This window comes from Mus caroli, unplaced genomic scaffold (assembly GCF_978045245.1).
Source record: "Mus caroli unplaced genomic scaffold, Mus_caroli_1 scaffold_11, whole genome shotgun sequence".
Lineage (NCBI taxonomy): Eukaryota > Metazoa > Chordata > Mammalia > Rodentia > Muridae > Mus > Mus caroli.
The window spans coordinates 45,498,783-45,524,054 of NW_028227266.1; the positions used below are offsets into that span (position 1 = coordinate 45,498,783).

Here is a 25,272-nt window from a genome sequence, read left to right on the forward strand (position 1 = left end):
TGAGGATTCACTTGTAAAATGTTGCTCTTATATAAGGACCTATTCACTTTAAACCAGTATCCCGAAATCTGGGTTATGGCTAAGAGGACGAGAAAACAAATAGATGTGCTGCTCTGCCTCGGCTGCCTGACAGCATAGCTGCCGTGGGCTTGCACAGCTCCGGGCTGCTGCAACTGGCCTCCTCCCCACCACGGTGGTATAATTGGAGTCAGCCTTCTTGAAGATGGAGCCTTTTATTTTTGTGGCTTTCTGGGGAGTTGTAATGCCTACCTGCTTTTCCTTTTAATCAGATGTCTGAGAGCTGCAGCTTCGGGTCAAACGAGCATATTCACACCTTTTTTTTTTTTTTTTACAAGGTTTTCAGAAACCGGAGAATTAGGTTTAAACGGAAACCTATCCTGAATAGTCCATTTCGGTAAATGGCCTGCCCGAGCACAGCTCTCTCCAGCACTAGCTGGGCTTAGAGAAGGTACTGACACCTGTAATTTGTAACACAGTTAAAATTGTTTATCTGACCTGCACACACCTGTAGTCAAGGGGAAAACAGCTTATTTTAAGTTGAACTGTGGAATTTTGCTTGTATGCCCAGATGTCCCTTATTTCATTTGGTAGAAACTAATAGCAGTAGCAAGATCTCGAAGTTAATTGGCAGCTGCTAGTGGAGAGTCCTGTGAATGGGCTGGAGGAACACCCTCAGGGCACGAGGCTGCACGCAGATGTGTGACAGAGCACTAATTCTGAGTTCACATAATCACCGTACAGAAATATTTAAGATGGGGCTCTATCAGGTCTCATCTGTGGAGACATGATCCTTTTGTGTCTGGCAGGCCTCATGCAACAAATTTTCTTTCTTTCAAGTGATCCCCGAAGCTGTCAAGTTCATTTGAGCAGAGCAAACTTGAGGGAGACATGTACAGTGTCTGCGATGGCAAGCTGCTGATGACATATTTTTAGAATTTGAATTTTTTTTTTCTCTTCCCCCACCCTTGGAGAAACTGAACTTTTATTCAAGCTCCCTGCTGTTAACATTGGAAAGAAAAGTTTCCTGTGCCAATGTTTGCCCAAACGGAGGAAAATGTTTGCATTTCGTATGCAGTGTTCATAGACTTGATGAGTGGAACAGTTTGGCACCGCTGGTGAACGCGCCTGCTTGGGGTTCTGCAGGGCAGGCAGAGGTGGTGTTGTGGAGTTCTGCTGCGACTCTTTAAGGTGTGCCTGCACACCTCTGTCTTCTTGAGTCGGGCTTGTACTCAGAACTGACTTGCAGGGACTTTGAAGGTCATTTCTTAGGACAGAGGTTGGCTAAACATTGGTGACCAAATAGACATCACGTTCTCCATTTCCTCAGGGTAAGGGGAGTTCAAACCCTGGATCCATCTCATTTTCCTTGGCAAGGTTGTGTGTATAAAGGACCTTGAGTGTTTCTCTGATTTTGGCTGCAGTAATACCAACTTTGCCAAGATGCATTGTGGCCTTTTATTCCTTCACTCTGGAAGTTTGTGCCATTAAATCAGTCCATGACATGTTGTAGACTATCTTATTTTTTTAAAAAAAAAATCATCCTGGGCCTAGGGAGGTAGCTCAGTTGGTAAAGTGCTTGCCTACCACGCATGAAGCCTAGGGCTTGTCTCCCAGCATTGCTGTGGCTCATGCCCATAGTCCCAGCCCTTGTAAAGTGGAAGCAGGGTGATCCCGAGTTTCAGGTCATCTGTAGTGACATACTGAATTGAGGGCTAGCCAGGAATACATGAAACCTTGTCTCAAAATAAAAAGAGAAACAGACGTGTGCAACTAAGGTGCGTGTGTGTGTGTGTGTGTGTGTCGGCGGCGATGTAGCCAGATGTGGTTGTCCACCTCTAGAATCCTAACACTTGGAAACGGAAGCAAGAACTTCATGAGTGAAAGGCCACCCTCAGCTACACAGGGAGTGTCTGTCTCAAAAACAAGCAAACTAGCACTACTCAATTGCACTTTCACTGGACAAAATCAAAATATTTCTACATGCAAGATAGAGGTCAAGGAATAAAACATGTCCTGTCCAAGTACATGCACCATCGAGAGAGATTATGACAGCAGTGGAGAATTCTCTGATAAGTGTATAACAAATGACCTAGACAAGAATCTGAGTGACAATAATTTGTTCCAAGAACCTGTGTAAGGCGATTTAGGAAGATACACTTTTCTTTGGCCTCTATCCTGCAGCATCATTGAATCAGGTAAATGATTCTGCTTTGGCTTTGTTCATCCTGGGTAAGCCAAGAAGAACATGGCACGGGTCATTAAGATTTACAGCTCAAATGTAAATAATTCAGGACCCACAAACAATAATTAAAAACCAACTGTGGCATGGTGTGGTATCAGGTCCTCTGGGTCCCTTTGAGCAGGAACCTCTTCCATTTTGGCTGGAGACCTGTCCATCTGGGTACAGATGGTTGTAAGAGCTTTTTAATGCCCTTTTTTAATGCCAGTGAACGTGTCTTTGGATACCATCAGAACCAATGGATGAGGGGGATACAAATGGCGGGGTAGTGGCAGCTGAGGGAGTAAATGTCCTGAATTTGTTAGACATCTGTAGAAACATGCAATTTGTTGGGCAGGAAATTGTAAACAAAACAGACTGCATCAACTGTCAACACACCTGTGACACCCTGAGATGCCAGCTCCGGGAGTGTAATGGCAACTTTCAGAGTCCATACCTGGAGCAGCCTGTTGAAACACAGCACAAGTGCCAGCGCCCTTGGATGCTTCCTTTGCGCATGGGGCCAGAGCTTGGCTGGCAGCATCGAGCAGTCGGGCCTGAGGAAGTTCAGCCATCAGGTGGAAGCCAGGTCTAAGTTTTCTGCTGTGGCTTGACTCTGTGTCATGATCTCCTGTGCGGCCCTGTCTTTGTGACAGTAGTGTGTTGCTGCGGGGCTTAAGGAGCCAGAGAGCTCGAGAAACAAACCATAGTTGTAGTGTAGGACCTGGCCATGCTCCCTTAAAGTTCTCCAGGCAATTCTCAAGCACACATCTGTTGAGAAATATCCTCCTGAGTATTTCAAGGTGACCTTGAAGAGGCCATGGGAAGACACTAACTGGATTCAGCATTCAAAAGAGCAGTGCATCTTATAGATAAATATCCTTCAGGACATGGGCACAGTGGAGATTCAAGTGCTAAGGACAAAACTGCGTTCCCTTGATGACTCTCTGTAGAGGAGCCAGCTGAGTGACGTTGGGTTTGGATGTAAGCCACTTCTTGAGTCTAGCATCTGTTCCTAGCCCTGGATCTTCCCAGTTAAGGTCCATTCTGTCACCATGCTCGCCCAGTTTAACTAATCAGATTATTGCGTCTCGGAGGCTCATTTTCAGGTTCATGGTCAAAGATTTCTTAATTCTCTAGAGGATTCCATTAATTTCCTACTTTAAAAGACCAGATGGGGTATTGGCTTTATGAACCTGAACACATAGCTTTCATTAACAGGGAGATTTTTGCAAACTGGAAATCTCTGGTGATCACAATTTATAGTAATTATCATATGAAGTAAGAATTTAAAAGGGATATTGTCTGTTTATGGCTCGTATTCTTTAAGGCAAGAGGGGCAAGGCAGTGGGATCCTCAGGAGACATTTCTTGGATGTTCTCCTGGGGTTGCAGAAGGCGGGGAAAGATGGCTGTTGCCCAGAGTTCTCTGAGTTTTCCAGAGTGTGAGAGATTAAGCATGATGATGAGGAAGCTGGGCAACAGGGGACATGGAACCCAGGGCCCGGAAATCATTTAGGAACCAGAGAGACAGAACTAGTCAATGAGGAGTGCTCGGGCTGACTCGGAGGAAGGGAGTCTCTCAAGATAAGATCTTCCCGAGGCATGTCTGAAGTAGGATGTGCCGCCAGCAGCAGGCACAGCAAAGTTAGATGCTGCTTCGACTTTCTGTTAATACATTCATATTTTCACCCATTATTTATCTTGTCTCTTACTGTCAGAAAAAAAAAATCTTCATTGGGCATTCAGTGATAGGCCCCAGTTCACTGTGCCCTCTCCTTCTCTCCTCCTGTAATATTTGTATTCTAAATTATGATTGAGTGGGTTCCTGAATCTTTTATCTTTAGTAGATTATGATGTTGTATAGTTTATGTAAATATTTGTCTGGAGGTGCCTTAAGTACTGACTCCTGTAAAGGCTCACATCTGAATTGTTTTATTGCAGCCACTCTGTCTAAATTAAGCCCTAATCTCTTCAATCCTATTGTCAAGGCCTCACTCTTGGCTTGGGTTTAATGGAGGTAAAATTTGGTTAGTTCCTTCATGTGGTATATTTAATTTGATTTTTCAGGTAGTGATAAACATTGGGGTTTGGGCTATTGGTTCATTGGCATTAATATGTAAAAGCCTTGATCTCAAGGATGGAACAGTTTAATGCACTCTGTAGCAGAAATGTTTTCAGATGTATAATACCGTGTGTGTGTGTGTGTGTGTGTGTGTGTGTGTCTGTGTGATGATTCTGATTCTGCTGTGGCACTCAGCTGAAGCAAACATCCAAATGGCTTATGCTATCTAGAGGCTAGTAGTTGATTTTGGAGTCCTGGAAGGTAGCAGTTTGATTTGTAGCTTTCAGTTCTCACGTTCTGTAGGAGTTTTCTAAATATAGCAGTCTGGGACAGACATAGATCACATGATGCAGCAGAGACTCGACTGTCCATTCTTGTTTAGGCTAATAGTCCTACCCACTTGGGCATGTCGTTCCTCTTATACCTCAGGGCTACGATGTTGGAGGAATTTTGTTTTCTTCTAATGGATAAGAAAAGCATACAAGCTCAGCCACTACAGTGCAAATGACTGGCGTATCCCAGGACTGGCAAGGCGAGTGTTCCCCTAAGATCTTACTTTACTGCTGCAGTAAAGCCTTCCCAGGCTTGGAAGGTAGGAGAGTGGGGAAAACCTTTCTTCACATCCACTTCAGTGGGTTTGTAAGTCATTATTAGTGCAGTTTCTTGCCCACTTCTGGACCAGATATTGAGAGAGTCAGATCCATATCATGGTATACGGTAAGAAAACCTCCAACATCTTTTTAAATACAAGGTGTTCTCTGCTTTAAGACTTGATATATCGACATCTGAGCCATGCCTGTCAGGGATACTCCAGTTGCTTTAGCACAGTAATGAATGACTTTGCAAAGATTCACCACAAATTTCCTATATAGAGAGAGCTCCCTTAGTCATGTAATGCATGATTCAATTAAAATGTTTTGATTTGCATTTAACTTTGCAGGAAATGACTGTCAAGGTGATATAACAGTTTAATGAGCTGCTGGGGGGAGATTGTGCCGTCTCCAGCCAGCCGCTTATCAAGTGAGTTGAGATCTGTTTTCCCCCGATGGTTAAAGAAAGATAGGTACTGGGCCATATTCTTCTTGAGCATTTCCTTTTCTCCTGTGTTTCTGTAAACACACTGACGTCTGCAGCTTGGATGAGTTTTACATGTCTCTTTATACATAATAAACGGCCACTGCCGCGCTTCTCAATCCACCGCAAATGCTTTTGAGTATATTGTTCTAGAAACTCCACCCCTATCTCATCTCTGCTCTCTTATTAAATCGCATTTCTCATGGCTGACATGATTGGGTCTAAATGGTAACTATTTTAGTTCTCAAAAATATTAAAAAATTGCCCAGATCATTTTCTGATTTTATTACTTCTCCACTTTGATTCCCAGGGTGGAGCCCAGGACCTTGAGCATTGGAAATATGTGCTGTACCACAAAGCTACACTTCAGCCTGATAGCATTTCTTCTATAAGCTTTTCTTATTGTTTGTCTGAGCTTTGGGGCTGTGAGTCCTGAATCTGCCCCCATCCCTGGCTCCCCCACCCCACGTGTCTGTAATCCTTGCAGTTAAGCAGCAGGAAATTGGTCTGTGGCTATCCACTGTCTTGGAGCAGAGGCTACTGCAGCTTCTTAGGACTAGAGTTATGTACTGAATGTGAAAATAAGACGTTTAGTGCTAGTGCGGAACGGAGCATAGTGCTGGGGTCCTGGAGCACAGGATGAATTTAAATAGTGTGGTGTGCTTTATCTGTGGTTGTTGCTCCTAACTGTCTTTGCTGCTTAAATACTGATAAGGAACAGCTACAAGAATACTAGATGTGATTTGTGCTCCTCGAGCCTACTGTTCCCTGGCAGATTTATGCAATCCATGTTTACTGTGGGAGCAGTTCGCTTCCTATCAGCTTTACTGATTCTGATGGGCAGAAATAGGAGTATCATTGTTTCACATTTTCTCACTCTGGAGATTTCATACAAGAAAGCAGAGGACAATTGGCCAAAGATGCACAGCTTTGAATGTGATACCCGCTTTTCACAGAAATGTGTCTTTGATTATCTCTTCATAAATGCATGACCCAGAGCTAAAATTTTCTGTCAGGGTCTTCAGTGGAGTTGTGTATTAGTGGCGTGACTTGGCATTATCGTCTGAGGTACTGTGCCATGGCACTCCTTATAATGCTCAGAGACATGCAGCTGGCACGGCAGATAACAGTGGACTGAAGGGCTCCACAATCTGCCAGTGGCTGGCTCTCCAGTCTTCGTGTTGGGGGCTCCATTTTATAAGTAGAAATGGGGCCGGGGTGAGGCAAACAGGGATGCCCGGCTACATCCTTCAACCTTAAGATCGCACTGGCTTTTTCTTACGTGCAGTTTTTTTTTTTTTTTTTTTTTTTTTTACCCCCCACAAAACCTATCCTGTTTATCTCACTTGGATCAGAATCAGAGTTTGAGCATCGTTTAATTGTTTTTCTTTTCCTTTTTTTAAAAAGCAAATCTCTTTTGACCTGTTTGCCTCCTACACTAATTTCTTTTGCATATGCCCCTGCTCATAACTTTTGGCAGCTCATAAGCGGACTCTCTAATGCCACACGCTAAGGGTTGAACTCGTTGTTGAGAAAGAGTGCAGGGGACATGAGCGTAAGCAACAATTGGCCGTCTGCAGACTAAAATTGCTCTTCCTGGTGTCACCTTGTTAGCTCTCCTGGGAGTTATCTCCTAATAGCACTGTGAGGTGGAGGGAACAGCCCACTTCTCAGGTGTGAAGAAAACGGTCTGAAAGAGGTTAAGAGATGTTTCCCGAGTCAGGGCAGCCACTGTGTGATTCAGCTGGGATTTGAAACCATTTTTCAGACTCAAAATGTTTCCTTCATTTTCACTGTGTTAGAAGAGGTGTAATATGTCCCTCATGCAATTCTGCAGTTGAAGTTCCCTTTAAAATGTAGATCTTGTAAGAGAATCCTCTTTATCAGAGGATAATTGATGTGTAAAGAAAGGTCACCTAAGTGAACCCACTTAAAGCAGGTATCAGAAACTTCGTAGTAAATAGAGATAGCGAGAAGCGAATTAAACTTTACTGTGCTGAGTGAAACCCGAAATTAAAAATGTTATTTTATCTTAGGTTTAGCAACACTGAAATTTTATTTCCACCTCTGTGTTAGTTCTTACACCTGGTCAAGAGGTGACTGTTCTCAGGACAGCTTTCCTGACCCAGTTGGGTGGTGGAAAGCCAGCCCAGCCCCTGACTCAGTCCCTTTTCCTGCTGCTGTGATAAGGTGACCTGACAAAAGCAACTTAAGGGACAAGGAGGCTGCTTTGGCTCAAGATTGCAGGTGTCACAAGTGCATGGGGTGGGAAGGGAGCAGCTTGCATTTATAGTGGAGAAAGAGCGCAGCAAGCGCGTGCAGGCCAGAGCTTTCCAGTTTAACAGTTCAGGTCCCTGCCCAGGGAATATCCGCATTCCCAATGCTTGTGTCTGCCCACATCAGTGAACACAGTCAAGACATGCTTCCACAGGCCACGGCTTACCCAGAGCCCCATGTCTCTGCTGATTTCAGATTCTGTCACGTAGACAATGGGCACTAACTGTCAGAGTCTCCCTTCACACAGTCCAGCTTAGGGGTCTCCCATCCTTTCTGCATGGTTTTATTTCTTTCTTTATTTATTTATCTATTTATTTACTTTTTTGGCTCAGTTTTGCAGGGTACTCATTGGCTTTTTGATTCTATTTGTTATTCAGGAAGGTTTTTTTTTTTTTAAAATCATATTCATCGATTTCATCAAATTCTACATTTTTACCTTAATACTGCAGTCTGATTTATTGGACTGTTATGCAATATAGAATCTTCCAGGAACCTACAAAGACTACACATAAAGACAGATTATGTTATTTTACTAATTGAGTGAAGATTAAATTTATAAGTGATATATTTTGTTACAGCTTTTATTTAGTAATTAATGACAGGGGATCAAATATTAAAATAACTAATAGGACCATTATGTAATTAAATATTGTTAGGTCGTCCTTTCATGTGGAAGCATTGGAAGTTTATGTCTTCTAGTGCCCAGGTACTCATATTATGGAAGTAAAAGTCTATCAGGTAAAGCATAATGGAAGTCCCCCAAAATAAGCCACAATTCTAAAAGAGGACTTTGTTTTAATGTAGCATTTGCATTATTTAGCAGATTGACAATTGCATGGTTGTGTGTATGTGTAGTAAGTATGGAGGTGACATTTGCATAAAGAATCACTTCTCCTGAGTGTGATATCACGAGGAGGATGGTAGGTATTAGTTTTATCCTTATAGATAATAAGCCATATTGGTAAGGTCCTGTATTATCCCTTCCATTTACTAGCTGTTTGAACACTTTGAAGTCGCATCATCTCTCAATGCCACAATTACCCTGTTTGTGTAACGGAGATGTGATATCTGTGATAGATTTAGTTTGAGAATTGAGTTAGGATATACATGTAGCATGTCTAGAAACACAGCCTGACACTTAGAAAGCTCTGAGTGAATGGTAGGAGAGTATGTGGTTTCTGAAGAAGAAAACCTGTTGAAAACTGCTGAAGGCTGGGACCAGCACATCACAGCCTTCTGTCACTAGCATGCATAAATAAATAAATAAATAAATAAATCGCAAAAATGAATTAAAGTAAATAAAAGAGAAAACCAGAAAGAGCTATTTCTCTAAGAAGTTTATTGTTGAACGGAATGTAAACAATTATTACAATACATTGGCACAAATAGTTTAAGACCTTATAAAAAGACAAATAATATTTTTCTGCTTATGTAAAATATTTCTCCCCTTTCATGTGCTTCTTTTGAATCCTCCTCCATAAGTATACTACGTTTTCTCCCTCCCTCCCTCCCTCCCTCCCTCTCTCCCTCCCTCTCTCCTTCCTCTCTCCTCCCTCCCTCCCTCCCTCCCTCCCTCCCTCCCTCCCTTCCTTCCTTCCTTCCTTCCTCCCTCCCTCCCTCCCTCTCTCCTTCCTCCCTCTCTCTCTCTCTCTCTTTCTTTCTTTCTTTCTTTCTTTCTTTCTTTCTTTCTTTCTTTCTTTCTTTCTTTCTTTTGTTCTTTCAATGCAGAAACCTTCCAGCCTCTCCTTGAGTGGCATTGTCGTTTTAAACCTCCTTCCTCATGTGTAAGCACAGGGTTGTCCAGTGAGGATTTATCCTGCAGCTGCCTACTTGCTTTGAGTTGTAGGAGTGATGGTGACAGATGAACAGTAATTGAGGTGTGAATAGAATTTTGGAAAAGATAAATGATACTGTTTGCTATGGAAAGTGCTGCATTCTTCCATTGTGGGGCATGGCTGATTATTAACTCTCTTAATGGGCAAGGGCTCTGATGGTTGCAGGCTAACTGTGGTTTTGAGTGAACTCAGAATCTGTTGGTGGTAAGTGATGTTTAAATAGAGACCTTACTGGATCGACCCTCAGGTGGCATTTGCAACTGCAGTGCAGTAGTTAGCCCCCTGTGAGTCACAGGCAGAAGCGTGGTCTTGTTGCTCAAATTTGTCTCTTCCTACATTCTGTAGTTCAGAACAGAACCTGCTAGAAGGCTTTGTTGTTCTTCCTCCTATGGAAATGTGATTGTAAATCACGGTAAGAAAGCAACCTCAGTGTAATAACAATTAAAAAGATTCAAGATCGCTTATAAAAGCAGGTTCAGTATGTGTTTTTTAAATTGCTGGTCTGCTTCATAAACTTGTTTACAGGCTTCCTCATTTCAACTTCCTTTAGCCTCAGAATCCTGCCGCCCTCAAAAACAAAACAACCCCCCCCCCCAAACCCTGATTGGATTAAACTAGAGTATTTTCAGGCTTTATGCTCAAACCTTGTGGCCTATTGTTGAAAGTTTTATGATTTTCCTTAAACCTTATAAAAATACTTAATAAAAAAATCAGATAATCAAATAAAGGGGCCTCAATTTCTTCCTTTAGTTACAGGGTAGGAGCCCTTGTTGTATTTTAGTTGACTTTGGGTTTTATCAAATTCTGGCCCTGTTTGCAGAAATGTGCCTTCAGGTATTCCCACTTGCTTGTGAAGGTCTATGATACCATAAGCATCAATGACTTCTTACAGCAATGAATTCTGTCCCCAGGATTTTTCCAAAATAGAATTCTTTCTTGAAAAAAAAAAAAAAAAAGAATCACACCTTTTCTTGATTTCTTAAGGGGGAAATTAAGTCAGACTGTTGGGAGTCACCAATGAGTGAGACTTCTCTATTGTGGTAATGTGACATGACAGATCCTGTAATGGCCATCCCAGTTATTAGCATATTCTACTGTTTATTAAGCTGAAAAACATAAACCTTTCCTATCATTCCGTAACTAAATATAGCAGTGAAATTTTATGTCAAGTCAGGAACATTGTCCAAATCAGATTTGATGTGTGTAGGACACTGAACAGTCATTGAGTGGTACAGATTGTGTTAAATGGGCCTGAAATAATGTTCAGGAAAGAGAATCACTTTCTATTCTTCTTGACACAAACACTTTGTCACCAACAGGCATCCCTCTCCCCATCTTGTTAGTGTAGTCGTTACACTTTCCATTACAAGTTCTATTCAAATCGTCTAGTTTTCCTTGATTGGGTTTACGTGAATACATTGCAATTACAGACAAGGTGTTATTAATATATGCAATTAAACATGTAATTAATATGTGTAATTACACAGTGAGAGGCGTGCCAGAGCTGGGCTCTATGCTAATTTATTGCCTAGGTATTGCACACACAGTGACAGGGTTTTATGTGTGCGACACTTACTCCCACTCTAAGTCCGCAGTGGTCTATATCATCAGAGTGTGAGCCTTTTCATGCGAGTTCAGAAAATCATTTTTATGGTCATGCAAGCAACTGGATTATGGTTGTCCTTTGCTGTAGCTATATGAAATATCCCACCCAGAGAATTCACAGAAGTTGGATGTAAAAATGCATGGCTTAATTGTTTGTGTATTTCATGTTTTAATTTCCTTGTTATGTTTGTCTGTTAAGTGGCCTTTTCCTCTTCTAACCCTTAAGCCTTTAGTTAACTTTTTTTAAAAAAAGTGAAAGAACTTTTTCTACATCTTTTTAAATGATGCTATCCGTAGCCACTGGATTTTAAATGATGCTATCCGTAGCCACTGGATTTTAAATGATGCTATCCGTAGCCACTGGATTTTAAATGATGCTATCCGTAGCCACTGGATTTTTACCTATCTCAGCTTTGATCACCTAGAGCTTTGTAAGTAGGCTCGATCTACTCTGCTTCCCAGAAATTCTATGATTTTCTTGCTCTGTTCCCAGGGCTACCTCTTGCCTGGGTTTCTTTTTCTTAGAAGAGAGTCCTGAATTGAAACTATGGCAATCAAAGAAAAACAGCCAGGATCTATACCATTGAACAGTGCTGGGGGTGGGGGTGGGGGCTAGGAGCTACCTGAGAGAGTTGAGATCTGAGAAGTAAGAGGGGCAATCGAGGTTGACACTGTGGTTGAATATAGGTGCTGTCTAATGAGCTTTGCTTATGGGGGAACTTCACACGGTAATAGGAGCCATACTTATGCATGGCACCATTAATGCACAAAGAATTCCTGGTTGTAGTCACCTCTAGTGTGCTCAGAACATGTGCAGTGTGCCATTTTCAGTGGCTGGTTAGGGGGTTGAGGCTGGTGGGTCCAAGGGCTGGCTCCGGCGCCATATAATTTTGATATAAAGGATTAAGTTGATATACTTCCCTCCAGAGCACAAGCACTGAAGTTGATTGCTATCCGGATAGGCGCGTTTCCAAGGGGGACCTGGGAACAGATGTGTTGTCTCTTCTGAGTACCCTGGGATCCGTCCATGCTTTGCTTACAGACCCCCGTCTGTCTGCTGCACTCTGCCCTCTAAAAGCTTCCTGAATTGCTTTGTAAACAAGGCAGCTACTACAGCTGCAACTGTTGGAGTTGGACTTTTGCCAGCTTGAAATTTATCCCTGCCCCAGTGCTATATATCTGGGAGCCGGAAAAAAGGGGGGAGATTTAAAAAAAAAAAGCCCATGGATGCATCCCCTGAAAAACAGATTGTGCTGAAGGTAAGGCCGTGCAGGTCTCTGGAAGCTGTAGGCACTTTCTGGACTATTTGGACTTTTCATTCTGTGCCACCGGATCAGGTTTCAACACTTTTCATGTGCTTTCGTGTGCCCACTTACTCAATTGGGCCATTGCTTCATTAAAAACCCATCATTCCAGTGTCCTTTTTATCTTTGGGCTTCCCTTGGCTCAAGAGTACTAGAGTCAGCCCTTGAGTGAATGAATGGAGATTGTTTTTTCAGAATTTCTCCCTTCAGCATGCCAGTGTTTAACAATTGAAGAAAGAAAGAAAGGAAAAAGACATAAAGTAGGGAATGGGATTTCTTAAGAAATCTTGTTTTCGGATTGTTCTTCCTGGCAGTTGCTTCAGTGCCTGTGTGTTGTGGATTTCACGTCCCCTTTGTATGTTATAGAGAGGTGTTGAGTGCCTTCTCTGAATGTCAAAATACCGGTGTTTTTGCAAAAATTGAAGTTGGAATTTGCTTTATTATATTCTTGGCTTGTTGATGAGGTTGGCGCTTGGCCGCTGTCTTCCTATCTGGCTATTGAAGTCTCCTGCACAGGTGCGTTCCTGTATGGCTCCCACTGGCTGAGTATTTAAAGCTCATTGTTCATCTCTATGTGTACTTTAAGCTGTTCAGCCTGCTGCATTGACCTCTTTGGACTGTTGATGTACGACATTGTGCAATTAGGGTTGGCGTTACCGATTTTGTGTGCTTTTAGTTTGTTTCTCATTGCCGGATTAGAGTTAAAATCATTTCGTTTTAGTAGCCGCAGAAAGCAAAAAATGTTGAATTTCCTGCCAATATTCTTTTTTTGGAACCACATCAAATGTAACTTTTCTGTTGGAATAAGTGTTTTCTGGCCAACATCATTTCCTTCCCTCAGTTTCCATTGGCCTCCTTTATCACAGGGTTTCAACCGTTCAGGAGCCCGTCCACAGGAGAAGGATGACGTAAGTATCGTCCTGGAGTAGAGTTGGTTATGAATAAGCGCTTGCAGTAAGGAGGTGTGGGCGCTGTGGCATGTGGTACTCTATAGTAAATGGAGGATTAAGTCACATTCCCTGGGAGCATCATTGGATGCCCCCTTCCTATGTCCTGAGACTTTAGATCGCCCACCAACACAGTTGTGAACTTCCCCACAGCTTTTGGCTGTCCCACATGAGTGCTGGCCTGCACAGCAGCATAGAGAACCAGGCCCTCATTGATTTATGCCTTTTGGTTTCAGTCCCAGATCTTGGATCGTGCAGGGATTTCAACTGATGGGTTCAGCCAACTAGCTGTAGGCTAAAGAAGTGAGCTATTGTGTCAGAAGGAAAAATTGTTGTTTGAAGAATTAAAATGACACTTTTTGGGGGTAGTTAGAGTTGCCAGTCTAATATGGGAGTGTTTGTTTGTTTGTTTGTTTTAAAGGAAGACATCTTTTATTTCCATTCTCATGTAAAAGTAAGAAACAGCTGGCTTCCGTCTGTGCTGTTGCCAGGGTCAACATTGCCACCTCTTTTAAGGTTTTACTTTTTTTTTTTTTTAAAGGGTCCTGTTTTTAAATTTGTTTGAGTTTGGAACTTGTTGTTCAGTTTTGGAGCCCACAGGGAAGGAGAACACTTCTTTAGAAATTCGATGATTAAGGGGCTCATTCATCATTCACATTGGCTTACCACACTACTCTTCAGTGCTCCAAGACTAAAATGCTGTGATGGAGTTCAGTTTGAAACAGCTTGATCACGTGATTACGTGGGGGGAGCCTTGAAACCTTCCCGCTGTGGAAAGCCAGATGGGTGGAGACTTGTTGGGCTATGTCACGAGGTTTCACAAAGTCAACCTAACCTTTCCATGTGGATATGCTGCCATGCTCCCCCATGGCCCCTTCCACAGTCAGTGTGTCTGCCCTTCAGCTTGAAAGGTGGTCTGAATGAAAATGGCTCGCATAGGCCCATAGAGTGACATTATTTGAAAGGATTAGGACATGTGGCCTTGTTGGAGTAGGTGTGTCCTTGTTGGAGGAAATGAGTCCTAGGGGTGGGCTTTGAGGTTTCAGAAGCTCAAGCCAGGCGCAGTGGCTCACTCTGGATCTGCTGCCTGCCGGTCCAGAGATGGAAGTCTCAGCCACCCTTCCAGCACCCTGTCCAGCACCATGTCTGCCTCTCTGCCACCATGCTTCCCACCATGGTGACAGCAAACTAATTTTTAAAACTCTGAACTGTAAGCTAGGCCCAGTGAAATGTTTTTCTTTGTAAGAGTTGCTGTACTCATGGTGTCTCTTTGCAGCAATAAAAACCCTAACTAAGAGCTAGAGAATTAATTTTTTTCAGCCCTATGGAATTAATGCATGAGCAGAAGTACTCTGAGATAACTGGTACCATTGGAGCAACTGTTGACCACTAACACTTTGTTCGGGAGAAGGGCAGTGACTAGGCTCTTTGTGGTCTGGACTGAGGAGTGTGGACACTGTGCTATGTCTATGGCTACTGTTGACCTTTCAGATGGGAGGTCATAGCACTTGTTCACTGTGCAAGCCAGCAGTCAGCTACAGCTGTGTTTTATTCTGTCTAATAGAGGAGAACGCTCGCTTTACATATATACCCAAGATATTCAATTTTGATTATATTATTATTTTTATCACAGCTCCTCAACTATGGGGGATGCTTCATATTAGATACCACCAAACACACAGCCCTCACAGTGATGTCTATACTTATATTCGTCTCAGGAACTGTGACTTTATTTGGTTATATTTAGGCTTTGTTAAATTTATTGCCAATTATCTGGGTTTTGTTACTGTGCTTTGTTTTTAAAAGCAAACATCTTTAAAATTTAACATTACCAGTGTACTCAGGTCTGTAGCTCACTCAAAGAGGACTTGAGTAAATTTCTTCTCAAATAGAAATTCCTATTGATGTGACTGAAGATATGAATGAGGAAGTGTCTGAATATTCTTAAAGAAAGAAGAAGTGCTATTTTTAGAGTATGGGGTCTAAAGATACACTTACTTTATGTTTATATATAAATGTGATTTAAGGGGGAAATCTTGATAGGAAAACTGAATGAAAAAAACAAAAGAAAGAAAGAAGCCCTACCAGGTTAAACCAAAGCGGCTGAGGAGACCTTCAGAGACCTTCAGAGAAGGCAGTCTCTGATGCGGTTGTCACTGAACCCTTTCCTATGTGTAGAGAGGCCTATCTATCTACAGCAGTAGAAGGCACCGTCGCACTTAGCTTTGCCATATTGTAATGTGTTTCTGTCTTCCCTGGTCTTGCTCCTCATCCTCTTTCCTAGGGTTAAGCTGTGTGTTATGTTACTGGGGATTGAACTCGGGCCTCGAACATTTGAGCAAAGCTCACAGAGATCACTGGGGGTCTATTCCTAGCCCTGCAATCTTCAATGTAGCGTTCATCAACCCTGTCTCTATTTTAGTCATCTTCTTAAAAAAATTTAATTTTAGTTGTGTGTGTGTGTGTCTGTGTGCCTGTGTGTAGGTCTTTGCACATGAGTGCAGATGCCTGCAGAGGTCAGCAGGCTTTGGAATCCCTGTAGTGGAGTTACAGGTGGTTATGAACTGCCTGAAGTTGGTTCTGGGAGCTGAACTTGGATCTTCTGTAAGAACAGCAAGCACTCTAAACCTCTGAGCCATCTTTTCAAGTCCCTAGTTATTTTCTTTTAAGCATTTGCATGTCTATACAGGTGGTTATCATTCTGCATATTTTAAATAAATATTAAACAATGTTATATATGCGTCTGGACTAGGAGCATAGCGAAATATGGAGTGCATGCACTCCTGGGCACTAATGCACTACCCTACTGCTGTATTTTTAAATTTGTTCTTCACTTTCATTTGTGTGACTTACTCATCTTGGTTCATATGGTTATGATTTTTAATTTTCATTGCTGTATGAGAAAGGAAATACAGAAAAAAATAATTTGGGCTGCCCAGTAGGTCATTTCCAGATTCTGAGTCCATCTCCAATGCAAGGATAACATGGCAGGTGAGGGTCTGAGTCTCCTCTCCTGTGAAGCGTGGAGGAATTTCTGCTGAGCAATCCCTAGATGTGTGTGGATTGCTTTGGGCTCCTTTGGCTACCATGGTTAGGCATGGCATGCTCCTGTTTTCCTAGGTACTGTGTGAGGGTCTCATTGCTTCCTCCTTCCCCCATTACTGCTATTTCCTGGGTGTTCATATGATAGAAGTGGAAACCTTATCCCTGTGTTTTGGTATGTATTTCTCTGACTTGTGAGACCCAGTTTCAATGCACATTTTTGGACCATTTGGGTTTCTCTCCTGTCGGTTGCCTTGTCAGATCTGCTTTTTTAGGCCACTCTGTGTTTCCTCCTGATGTGCAGACGCTCTCCATGGTCTGCACACGAATCTTTCCTTACTCATATGCATCTCACGTTTGCGGCTTGTTTCTTTACCCTGTTTATGCTATCTTCTGTTGAACAAAAGTTTTTAATTTGAATGCAGGCAATCTTGCTCTTTTCTTTCATGGTTTGTATTTTTTGTGCCTCCTTATAAAAATTCTCCCTTCCTCCAAGGTCATAGAAATGTCCTCTCTGTGCTTTTTTTCCTCAGAACATTTCAGAGTTTTTGCCTTTTGCTTTGAGTTAACTTGTTAGGCATTCTTATGTCATATAGGAAGAATCTCGCTCTTGCTCCCCCCCCTCCTCCTCCTTCCTCTTTCTTATGGTTTCTGTTGTCTCAGCTACACTAAGAAAAGCTTCCCTCTATCCCCTCCTTCCTCCCTTTCTCCCTTTCTCCCTTTTCTGCCTTAAACATTTTTGAAAATATGGCAGAGAGATGAGGTGGTTCTGGCCTGGAATCCCAGCCTACCTGATATATACTGAGTTCCAGAATAGCCAGGGCTACGTAATGAGACCCTGCCTCAAAAAGAAACAGAGTTGAAGAAAAGAGAGAAAGAAAAGAAAAGAAAAACTAATTTAACTCTAAAAACCTGATTTTAGACTTAAGTGAGAGAAGGTTGTGACATCATACCAAACCTGCCTGTAGATTGATCATCCAGGTTGGCCAGATGTTAGATTGATCGTTCAGGTTGGCCAGATGTTACCATCATATACAACCACAGCCAGAGTGTGAACAGTAGAGAGTCACAGTGGTACAGCACTGTTACCTACTCTCTAGGCTGTATTCAAAGCTCACCAGGTCTCCCAGATTGCCTTCTGCTCCTCTGGGCTAGAAGGACACATTGCATCTGACTCCTGTCACTTCCCACTCACCAGTCTGTGACCCATTCTCAGATTGTCCTCAACTAGTCAGATGTTTTGAAGACTGTCCACAATTTTTTTTTCTGATGTCATGTAGTTAGATTTTAACTAAACATGGTCTGTGTCCCTCTTGTTGCTTTATATGAAGAATTTGGTCTTTAGTACCCATTGGTCCTATGCTTAATGATGACCCTTTCAGTCTCTTGGTGTGGTGATTTGAATATGCTTGACCCAGGGAGTGGCACTCTTAGGTGATGTGGCCTTGTTTGATTAGGTGTGTCACTTTGGGTGTGGGCTTTAAGACCCTCTTCCTAGCTGCCTGAAGCCAGTCTTCTAGCAGCCTTCAAAAGAAGAGGTTGAACTCTCAGCTCTGCATTCCTGCCTGATTACTTCCATGCTCTGCCTTGATGATAATGGACCTCTGAACCTGTAAGCCAGTCCCAGTTAAATGTTGTCCTTTATAAGAGTTGCCTTGGTCATGGTGTCTGTTCATAGCAGTAAAACCCTAACTAAGACAATTGGCTTCAGTAGTATATTAATCAGGGTTATCTCAAGAAATAGAATTGATTGTGTGTCTGTGCGTGCACATGTGTTCATGTGTGTCTGCTAAAAGGGGATTTATTACAGTGGTTTACAGGCTGTGGTCCAGGCAGTCCAACAGTGGTCATCTCCTGATGAAAGCATTAGTTGTTGCGTCTGTGAACCTGAATGACTCAGCACTGATCTGCTGCTAGAGTCCTCTCAAGATTCCTTGTGAGGGCTTGGCTGTAAGGCTACACTGGAATGTTGAAGAAATAGGTTCTTACCTTCCACAAAGGATAGATGAGCTAGACTGAGGGCAGGCTGCAAAGGCAGTAACTTCATTTCCCCGTGTCCTTTCAGGTAGACGATGTGACCCAGACATAGGTTGGGCTTTCCCATTTCAAATGATGTAAGAAAGACATTCCTTACAAGAATTTGAATGCCCAGCTTGTTGGGTTTCAGTTGATTCCAGATGAAGTCAATTTGACAAACCAATACTGGCTCTCACAAGTGTGTACCACATCTCTTTCCCCTCTGCTGTGTTAGCATCTATTCTTGACCGTGGTATTTGCCAAATAGCTTGCCATTTTCCCCTTCTTTTATACTTATTAGCTGGAGGTCTATCAGTGCTATTGAGATGCGCATACTTATTCTTTTTATATTGATTTTACACATCTGTCTTTACATCTCTGCTACCTTTAGGGCTTCGCATTCTCATGCCTACTTGGGAGCACTGGGCAGAGGCATCCTCACCCCAGTCTCACAAATGGACTGTGCTGTCAAATGTCATTTTACAAATTTGCTTTATGAAAAAATGTGACTGGATGCTCTTTTGAGTCTGTGTTGACCATGTTTTAGACTTATTATTTTTTTCTACATATTCCTTCTTGTTCATAACTTATAACCATTATTTCATTGTAGGAGTGCTTTTCCTATTAGATTTTTAAGGAGCACTTTGTATGTTAGGTATGTTATCCCTTTTATAAGATGGGAACATTTATTTTTGTAAATATGACATTTTTCTTTAGCTGATGGCATATTTTGTGAGTTTTCATGTAGATGAAGTTATTAATCTTTCCTTGGTGCTAGACCAGTGCTTTCTCATTTTCAGTTTGTAGTAGAATCACCCATTTGCTTTCAAGAGTTTTATAGATAGTGGGGAGGTGTTATGGGTTTTATTTGTAAAGGACTATGTAAAATTAAGAGAAAAGTAGAGATTTTGTGTCGTGATGCAAGAACAGACTCCCCCTTTGTCAGCATCCCCTACAGAGCTGAATGTTTGTTAAAAAGGGTAAGCCCACACTGACACCTAATTATCACCCTGTTTTTAATCGTTTACTTTTAGGTTCATTCTTGGCCCTTGTATGGTTTGCACAAATTTACAGCGATACATTTCATTATTATAACATCACAGAGTGTTTCCACTGCCCTGGAAGCCCTCAGTTCTCTGCTCCTTCATCCTTCCTGTTATCCGTCCATCCCAGGACAACACAGATCTCTTCATTATCTGCTCAGGGTTACATTTTACAGAATGAGAAGACTGCCATTTTGGATTTTCTTCACTCATTTACAGATACTCCAGTGTTTTTCCTTCATGGCTTGTGAGCTCCTTTGCTTTCAGAGTAAAGCTGTGGTAATCATCTGTGTGTGGGTTGCTGTGTGGGTGCAATTCCCAGCTCCTTTGGGTATACCTGAGTGTGACTACTGGGTGAAAGGATGTTCAGTTTTATAAGAAGCTGTCACAGTTGTGGCTTTTTGACCTCCCCACTGACAATGGCTGCGTTCTTGCTGCTTCACATCCTCAGCAACGTATGGTGCTTTCTGTCAGTGTCTTGGATGTGGACCATTTTTAAAGTTGGGCATTGTCAGCTTATTGTTGCAGTTGGCATTTGCTTAGTGACATATGATGCAGAGCGTCTCTGCAAATGCTTGATAATGTGTGTGTGTGTGTGTGTGTGTGTGTGTGTGTGTGTGTGTGTATCTCCGTATCTATCTCCATGCTGTGTTCCATGGCAGTCTGAATAGTTTTGGTACATCATGTGAGCTGTGAGAGCAACTTTACTTTGGAGCTTTTCCAGTCATTTGTTCAGGTCTTTCCCTTACTGATCGGAGATAATGCCCATCCTGTACCAGTGTCCATGTCGGTCCTGCGTAGCCTTTGAGCCTTCCTATTGTGCCACAGTGCATCATTCAATTCATGTAACTAAGCTACACTGTTATGCTTGTAGTAACTCCATACTGCGATTTAATTTTTAAAAAATGTTTTGTTTTGTTTTGTTTTTAAAAAAAAGAATTACTGGAGAGCTGGCTCAGTGGTTAAGAGCACTCACCACTCTTGCAGAGGACCTGGGTTCTGTTCCCAGCTTATAAGCACCCACAACACTAGTTCCAGGTGCTCCAGTGCTGTCTTCTGACCTCCTAGGGCACTAGGCACATATGTGACACACTTATTTATGTGAAGATGAACACTCATCCACCTAAAATAAAAACAAATTTAAAAAAATACTTGTTATCCTGTATATCTCTTATATGTGTGCGCCAGAACTTGGGAGTGGGAGTCAAGAGACTCTCCCACCATCCTGGGTTCCTCTCCCACCATCCTGGGTTCCGGACTTTGTCAGGTTTCATGTTTGTTTAACAAGTGCTTTTACCCTCTAAGGCACCTATCTCACTGACCTGTTAAGGCTTGCCACAGTTCCACTGTAGTCAGTCAGTCAGTCAGCCAGCCAGCCAATCTCTCTCTCTCTCTCTCTCTCTCTCTCTCTCTCTCTCTCTCTCACACACACACACACACACACACACACACACACAGACACAAACACACACTCACACTCACTCAGCTTTTTTTGCTTAGGTTTTCCTAATAATTCTTTTTGAATGCTAAAACTAATAGATTTAGCTAGTGACCAAATCCTTGGCTTCCTCCCTCCAATTTCTAGGGCCTTTTAAAATCCCATTTAGTACTGATCCCTTTTTGTGTTTATGTCATATCTGCTTAAAAAAGAGTATACATTTTTTTTCTTTGCAAGGTACAAGATTTTACATACACACCATAGGATCTTTAGGAATTTAAAGGTGTGTCTGTGTTTGTGTGTGTCTGTGTCTCTGTGTGTGTGTTTGTGCATGCATGTGCAGTTATCTGCATACATGTGCATGTGTGTACACGTGAGTGCATGCCTGTTTATGCAGAGGCCCACAGTGGATGTCCTGGGCTTCTCCTCAGTTGTTCTCCATGTTTATTTTTGAGACAGAGTTTCTCATTGAGCCTGAAGATCCTGCATTCTGATATTCTGGCTGCCCCACATGCTTCAGGGATCCTCCTGTCTCCTGCCTTTGCAAGGCTGAGTTACACTCCTGCTCTGCCATGCTGAGCTCTTTCTGTAGGTTCTGGGGTTTGAACTTTGCTCCTCCTGCTTATGCAGTAGGTACTTTGCTGGTGTTGTAGCCATCTCCCAGGCCCAGGAATTTAAGGTTTATGTGGGGTTCTGAAGTAAATTTGAATTGTATTGTACATTCAGAGACGTGCCTCTCCTGTCAGGCAGGTGTTCATCATAAGGTCAATGGGTAGACTGTGGAGGACAGTGAACCATAGAACTTACATGGAGAGAGGTGTCTGTGTAATTTTCTGGACAGAGGATTCATCAATTTTTAAAAAATGTTCTTTCATCTCAGAAAGATAAAGGCTGTTCCAGGTTAAAGCGAGAAAAAGAATGGAATTTAAATACCTAGCAACCAAGAATGCAAAATTGTGAGATAGGAAAACCCAGCTTTTCCTTGGCCACTAGGATCAGGGTGTACTGATTAGGAAATGAAGGTGTCTTTTAATGTTTCCAGGAGCTATAAAGCCTTCCAGGAGTCACTGTCTACATTTACCATAATGGTGTTTTCTCTCCTCTTTCTTTTAGGTAAGTGACAGTCTAAAGCTTGGTTACTACACTATCAAGAATGGATGCATGCTTAAGACTCCATCCCTGTCTTTGCTGCCATGGTAGTAAGTTCTAGTCTCATGTGTGTTGTGCTGCTGTGGGCAAGGGGCTAACTTGCAGAAAGAAACTAGGTAATTTCCTGTAAGCCATTTGCTTCTCTCCATGACTTGTTTTTGCATGTCTTTGTTTTATCTTTTGTTTTAAGTGGGCTCTTTGAAGCCTCTCTGCTGAGTTTCTGCATAAGAGTAGAGGCAGGGCTGTTGGGTCTTAAGGGAGGTGTAGAAGGAACTTGGGTTTGGGAGCTGGGTTATTTGGAGCTCTGTTCCCCAGTGTTAATTTTATGGTAGGGCAACTGTAGCTTTTTTCTTTCTCAGTTTTTCCTGGTTTTGAGTAGGTACAGTGATATAAGCATTATCCCAAGAAGATTAACTCAGGGACCATTTATGCTTGTCAAGGTGTTCCAGGTCACAGGTCTAGTTCCTTCTTCCTTTCCAGCTCCGTCTTTTCATCAAGATGCCAATAACAGTGAGTCTACATGTAGGCAAAGGAAGCCTGACTGTGTACCTGGTATCTCAAGTGTCTTTGAGATTTAGAAATCAATCTTGGAGACCAGGCGCTGAAGGATTTGTAAAGGAATCTAAACTGGGTCTAAGGAGGCAGCAAACATCTCCTTGAGCTTACTAGCCACAGTAGAAAAGCCCACTTGAGGTAGGCCTAGGTGTGGTTTCATAGGTGGCCTCTGAAGAATCTCTGAACATCTTTGAACTGCATGTTGGGAAAAGAATTCCCATGTTTCTTCAAGAATGAGATTCGCTCAAATAAGAGTGTTAAAGCCAAGACTGTTTATCTCATGCAGGTCTTTAAATACTTGTCAGGTTGTTGAGTTCAGAATTATCTAGCAATCTGGCTTTGTAAACAGATGGGCACTGTTCACCAGGAAGCAGAAGCGCACTCAGTCTGATTTTGAAAGTGGAAGTTAGTTGTGCCCAGTTGGAAGACATGTGAGTCTCTAAAAGGTTGGGGAATTACATGCCCCAGTGTTTTAGCTTGTGGGGTTTAACCCAATGGCAAGGTCCCAAGGAGAGGCTGGGGCCAAAGGAGACCACAGTTCATTGCACATTTAGAGATTAAAATATCTCCAAATTAGTTCCAGTGAATCATTTCAAATTATTTTAAAAGCCCTTTATATTTTAATCAGAGTCTATTCAGGGCCAGTTAATTTGGATAGGACGTTCTAAAATTACTTCCCCCAGTGATGTTTTGTGCCATTGCTGTAGAATGCAGAAAGCCCATGAGAGAGGGGACCTGGGACATAAGTACCATGGAGCTGTTGATCTTTGTGGAAGGTTTTCTGGTTGAACAGTGGCAATGATTTTATACTTGCTGCCTGACTTAGCTGGGATAATGAAGAATGTTCTTTGTAGAGAGAGTGGCTGATTTCACAGGCAGCCCCAGAGCCCACCACATATTCAGGGAAGCCTGGGTGATGTGGCCTGGCTCTTGTGTATCTGAATCTAATCTCTAACAGCCTGGGTACCTCAGGGTCTTTATCCACCACTTTGTCCATCTTCCCTGCAGTTAGTAATGAAGTCCCTACATAGTAAATGCACAGTGCTTTTCCTCCACTACTCATGCAAACAACAGAGTACAGTGACTTCTTGTTACGTTAGAGGAGAAAAGACCCTGGACTAAGTGGATCATTTCATGATTCAAATTGAACTTTCATATTCTGCAGTCCCCCTTTCAAAGATGGTGAAACTCGGTGTCTGTAAAGAAAAGTCTGAATGAGGCTACAGATGGATCTGGTGCTGAGTTCAAGCCCTTGCTTTCCTGATGGCTGGCTTTTGTCTTCAGCCCCACTTGCTTGGGAAGAGGCCTGTGCTTAGTGTTGGCATTCTGTGTCTTCACGTCGAGACCCTCCATTGTGGAAAATGGCTTCTTCTCAGAAGCTATTCCAAGCTAGAGGGACCAGGAGTGCGCACTAATTAATATGTTGTTGGAAGATAGCAGCATCCATTTTGGGATGTTGTATTACCTACCAGTTACCAGCTTTTTGCAGGAACTGAGTTGGGAAAGGACAGCAGGATGGGCTTTCTCATTGTGCAACTGAGGAACAACTGGTAGTCAAGGACTTTTTGGCAGTTGGCTAGAATCTCATTTTAAAGCAATAACACACTCAGAGTTGTATTCAAACACTGAGATAAATGCAGCAACCTAAATTCATGGGTTTTGTTTTTTTCCCTCATGTAGCTAATTATTGAACATAACGAGGCTTATTCATAATTTCTTTTCTCTTGCTTGATAGCCGTAATCCTGTATTTGTGCTACTGTCATTCCCATGGTAACAGACGAATGTCTGAAGCCCAAGATTATTAAATACAGAGCAGTACATTAAAATAATGTGAAGGTTCTGACTTACAGAGAGACTTTCACACTGGGGCAAACTTCAAAAAGAGAATACTTACACAAAAAGCAATTTACTTGGCCAGTAATGGTTGGTATTCACATCGCTATTATGGAAGAGATTTGTTTGAATTATAGCCTCTCTCTTCCCAGACCATCATCTCCTCAGGCTTTGCAGCCAAGTCTTAATCTGGTGTTTATGATGTCAGCCAGTTGCCAGGGGAGTTTTTCTGTCACAAATGTATTGTGACTTCACTGCATGATAGAGGCAGAAGAGACTGGAGGATGGAAGCGAACTGCCAAGTTAATATTGGGTGGATCTGTTCTGCAGGGTAGTGCTTGCTTTCCCTTGCATCCTCTTTAGAAAATGTGTAACCAAGTGATGCTTCCAAAGCTTGGCCCTTCATAAATGGTGTTGAAATGACCCAAAGTGACAAAAGCCAACACTGAGGAAGACGTGTCCCCAGCTGGACCATAATACTTCAAAAGTGCTCATAATTTGTTTAATTCTATGCTACAGTAACTAAGCACATCCATTTCCGAGGCATATAGATTGGTAAACCATTCCCCCTCTGCTTTTCCTGTGAAGGGATCTGAGTTTTAATTGAATACTATTACAAATCCAAGGCCTGTGCTTAACCACATCCTCACTGTTCACCCATGAATGTGGAAGCCTGGCCAAACCCAGAGGTGTCTTTGAAGCCAAATTTTGTGATGTTCATCAGCACATTTCCATTATGGTCTCAGGGGCTCCTTCATCATCTGGTATCTGGGACATCCTCCCATTCGGATGGCATAAAAATAATCTCACTCTTCCAAAAGATAAAAAGATTTCTGTAGATTTAAGCTAA

General features: G+C 42.4%; 1 protein-coding gene across 7 annotated transcripts in view; it reads left to right on the forward strand.

Annotated features, from left to right (window-relative positions):
* The window catches only part of Cadm1 (cell adhesion molecule 1), a 322,090-nt gene that overhangs the window by 81,279 nt on the left and 215,539 nt on the right, over positions 1-25,272 (forward strand). Inside the window, exon 1 of one of the 7 annotated variants that reach the window (XM_085844613.1) lies at positions 22,023-22,083. The exons of the other annotated variants lie outside the window; for them this stretch is intronic. Coding sequence (XP_085700739.1) covers positions 22,038-22,083 — 46 coding nt within the window. The 5' untranslated portion in view covers positions 22,023-22,037. Of the gene's footprint in view, positions 1-22,022; positions 22,084-25,272 lie in introns of those variants that run through there. 7 annotated transcript variants of the gene reach the window in all.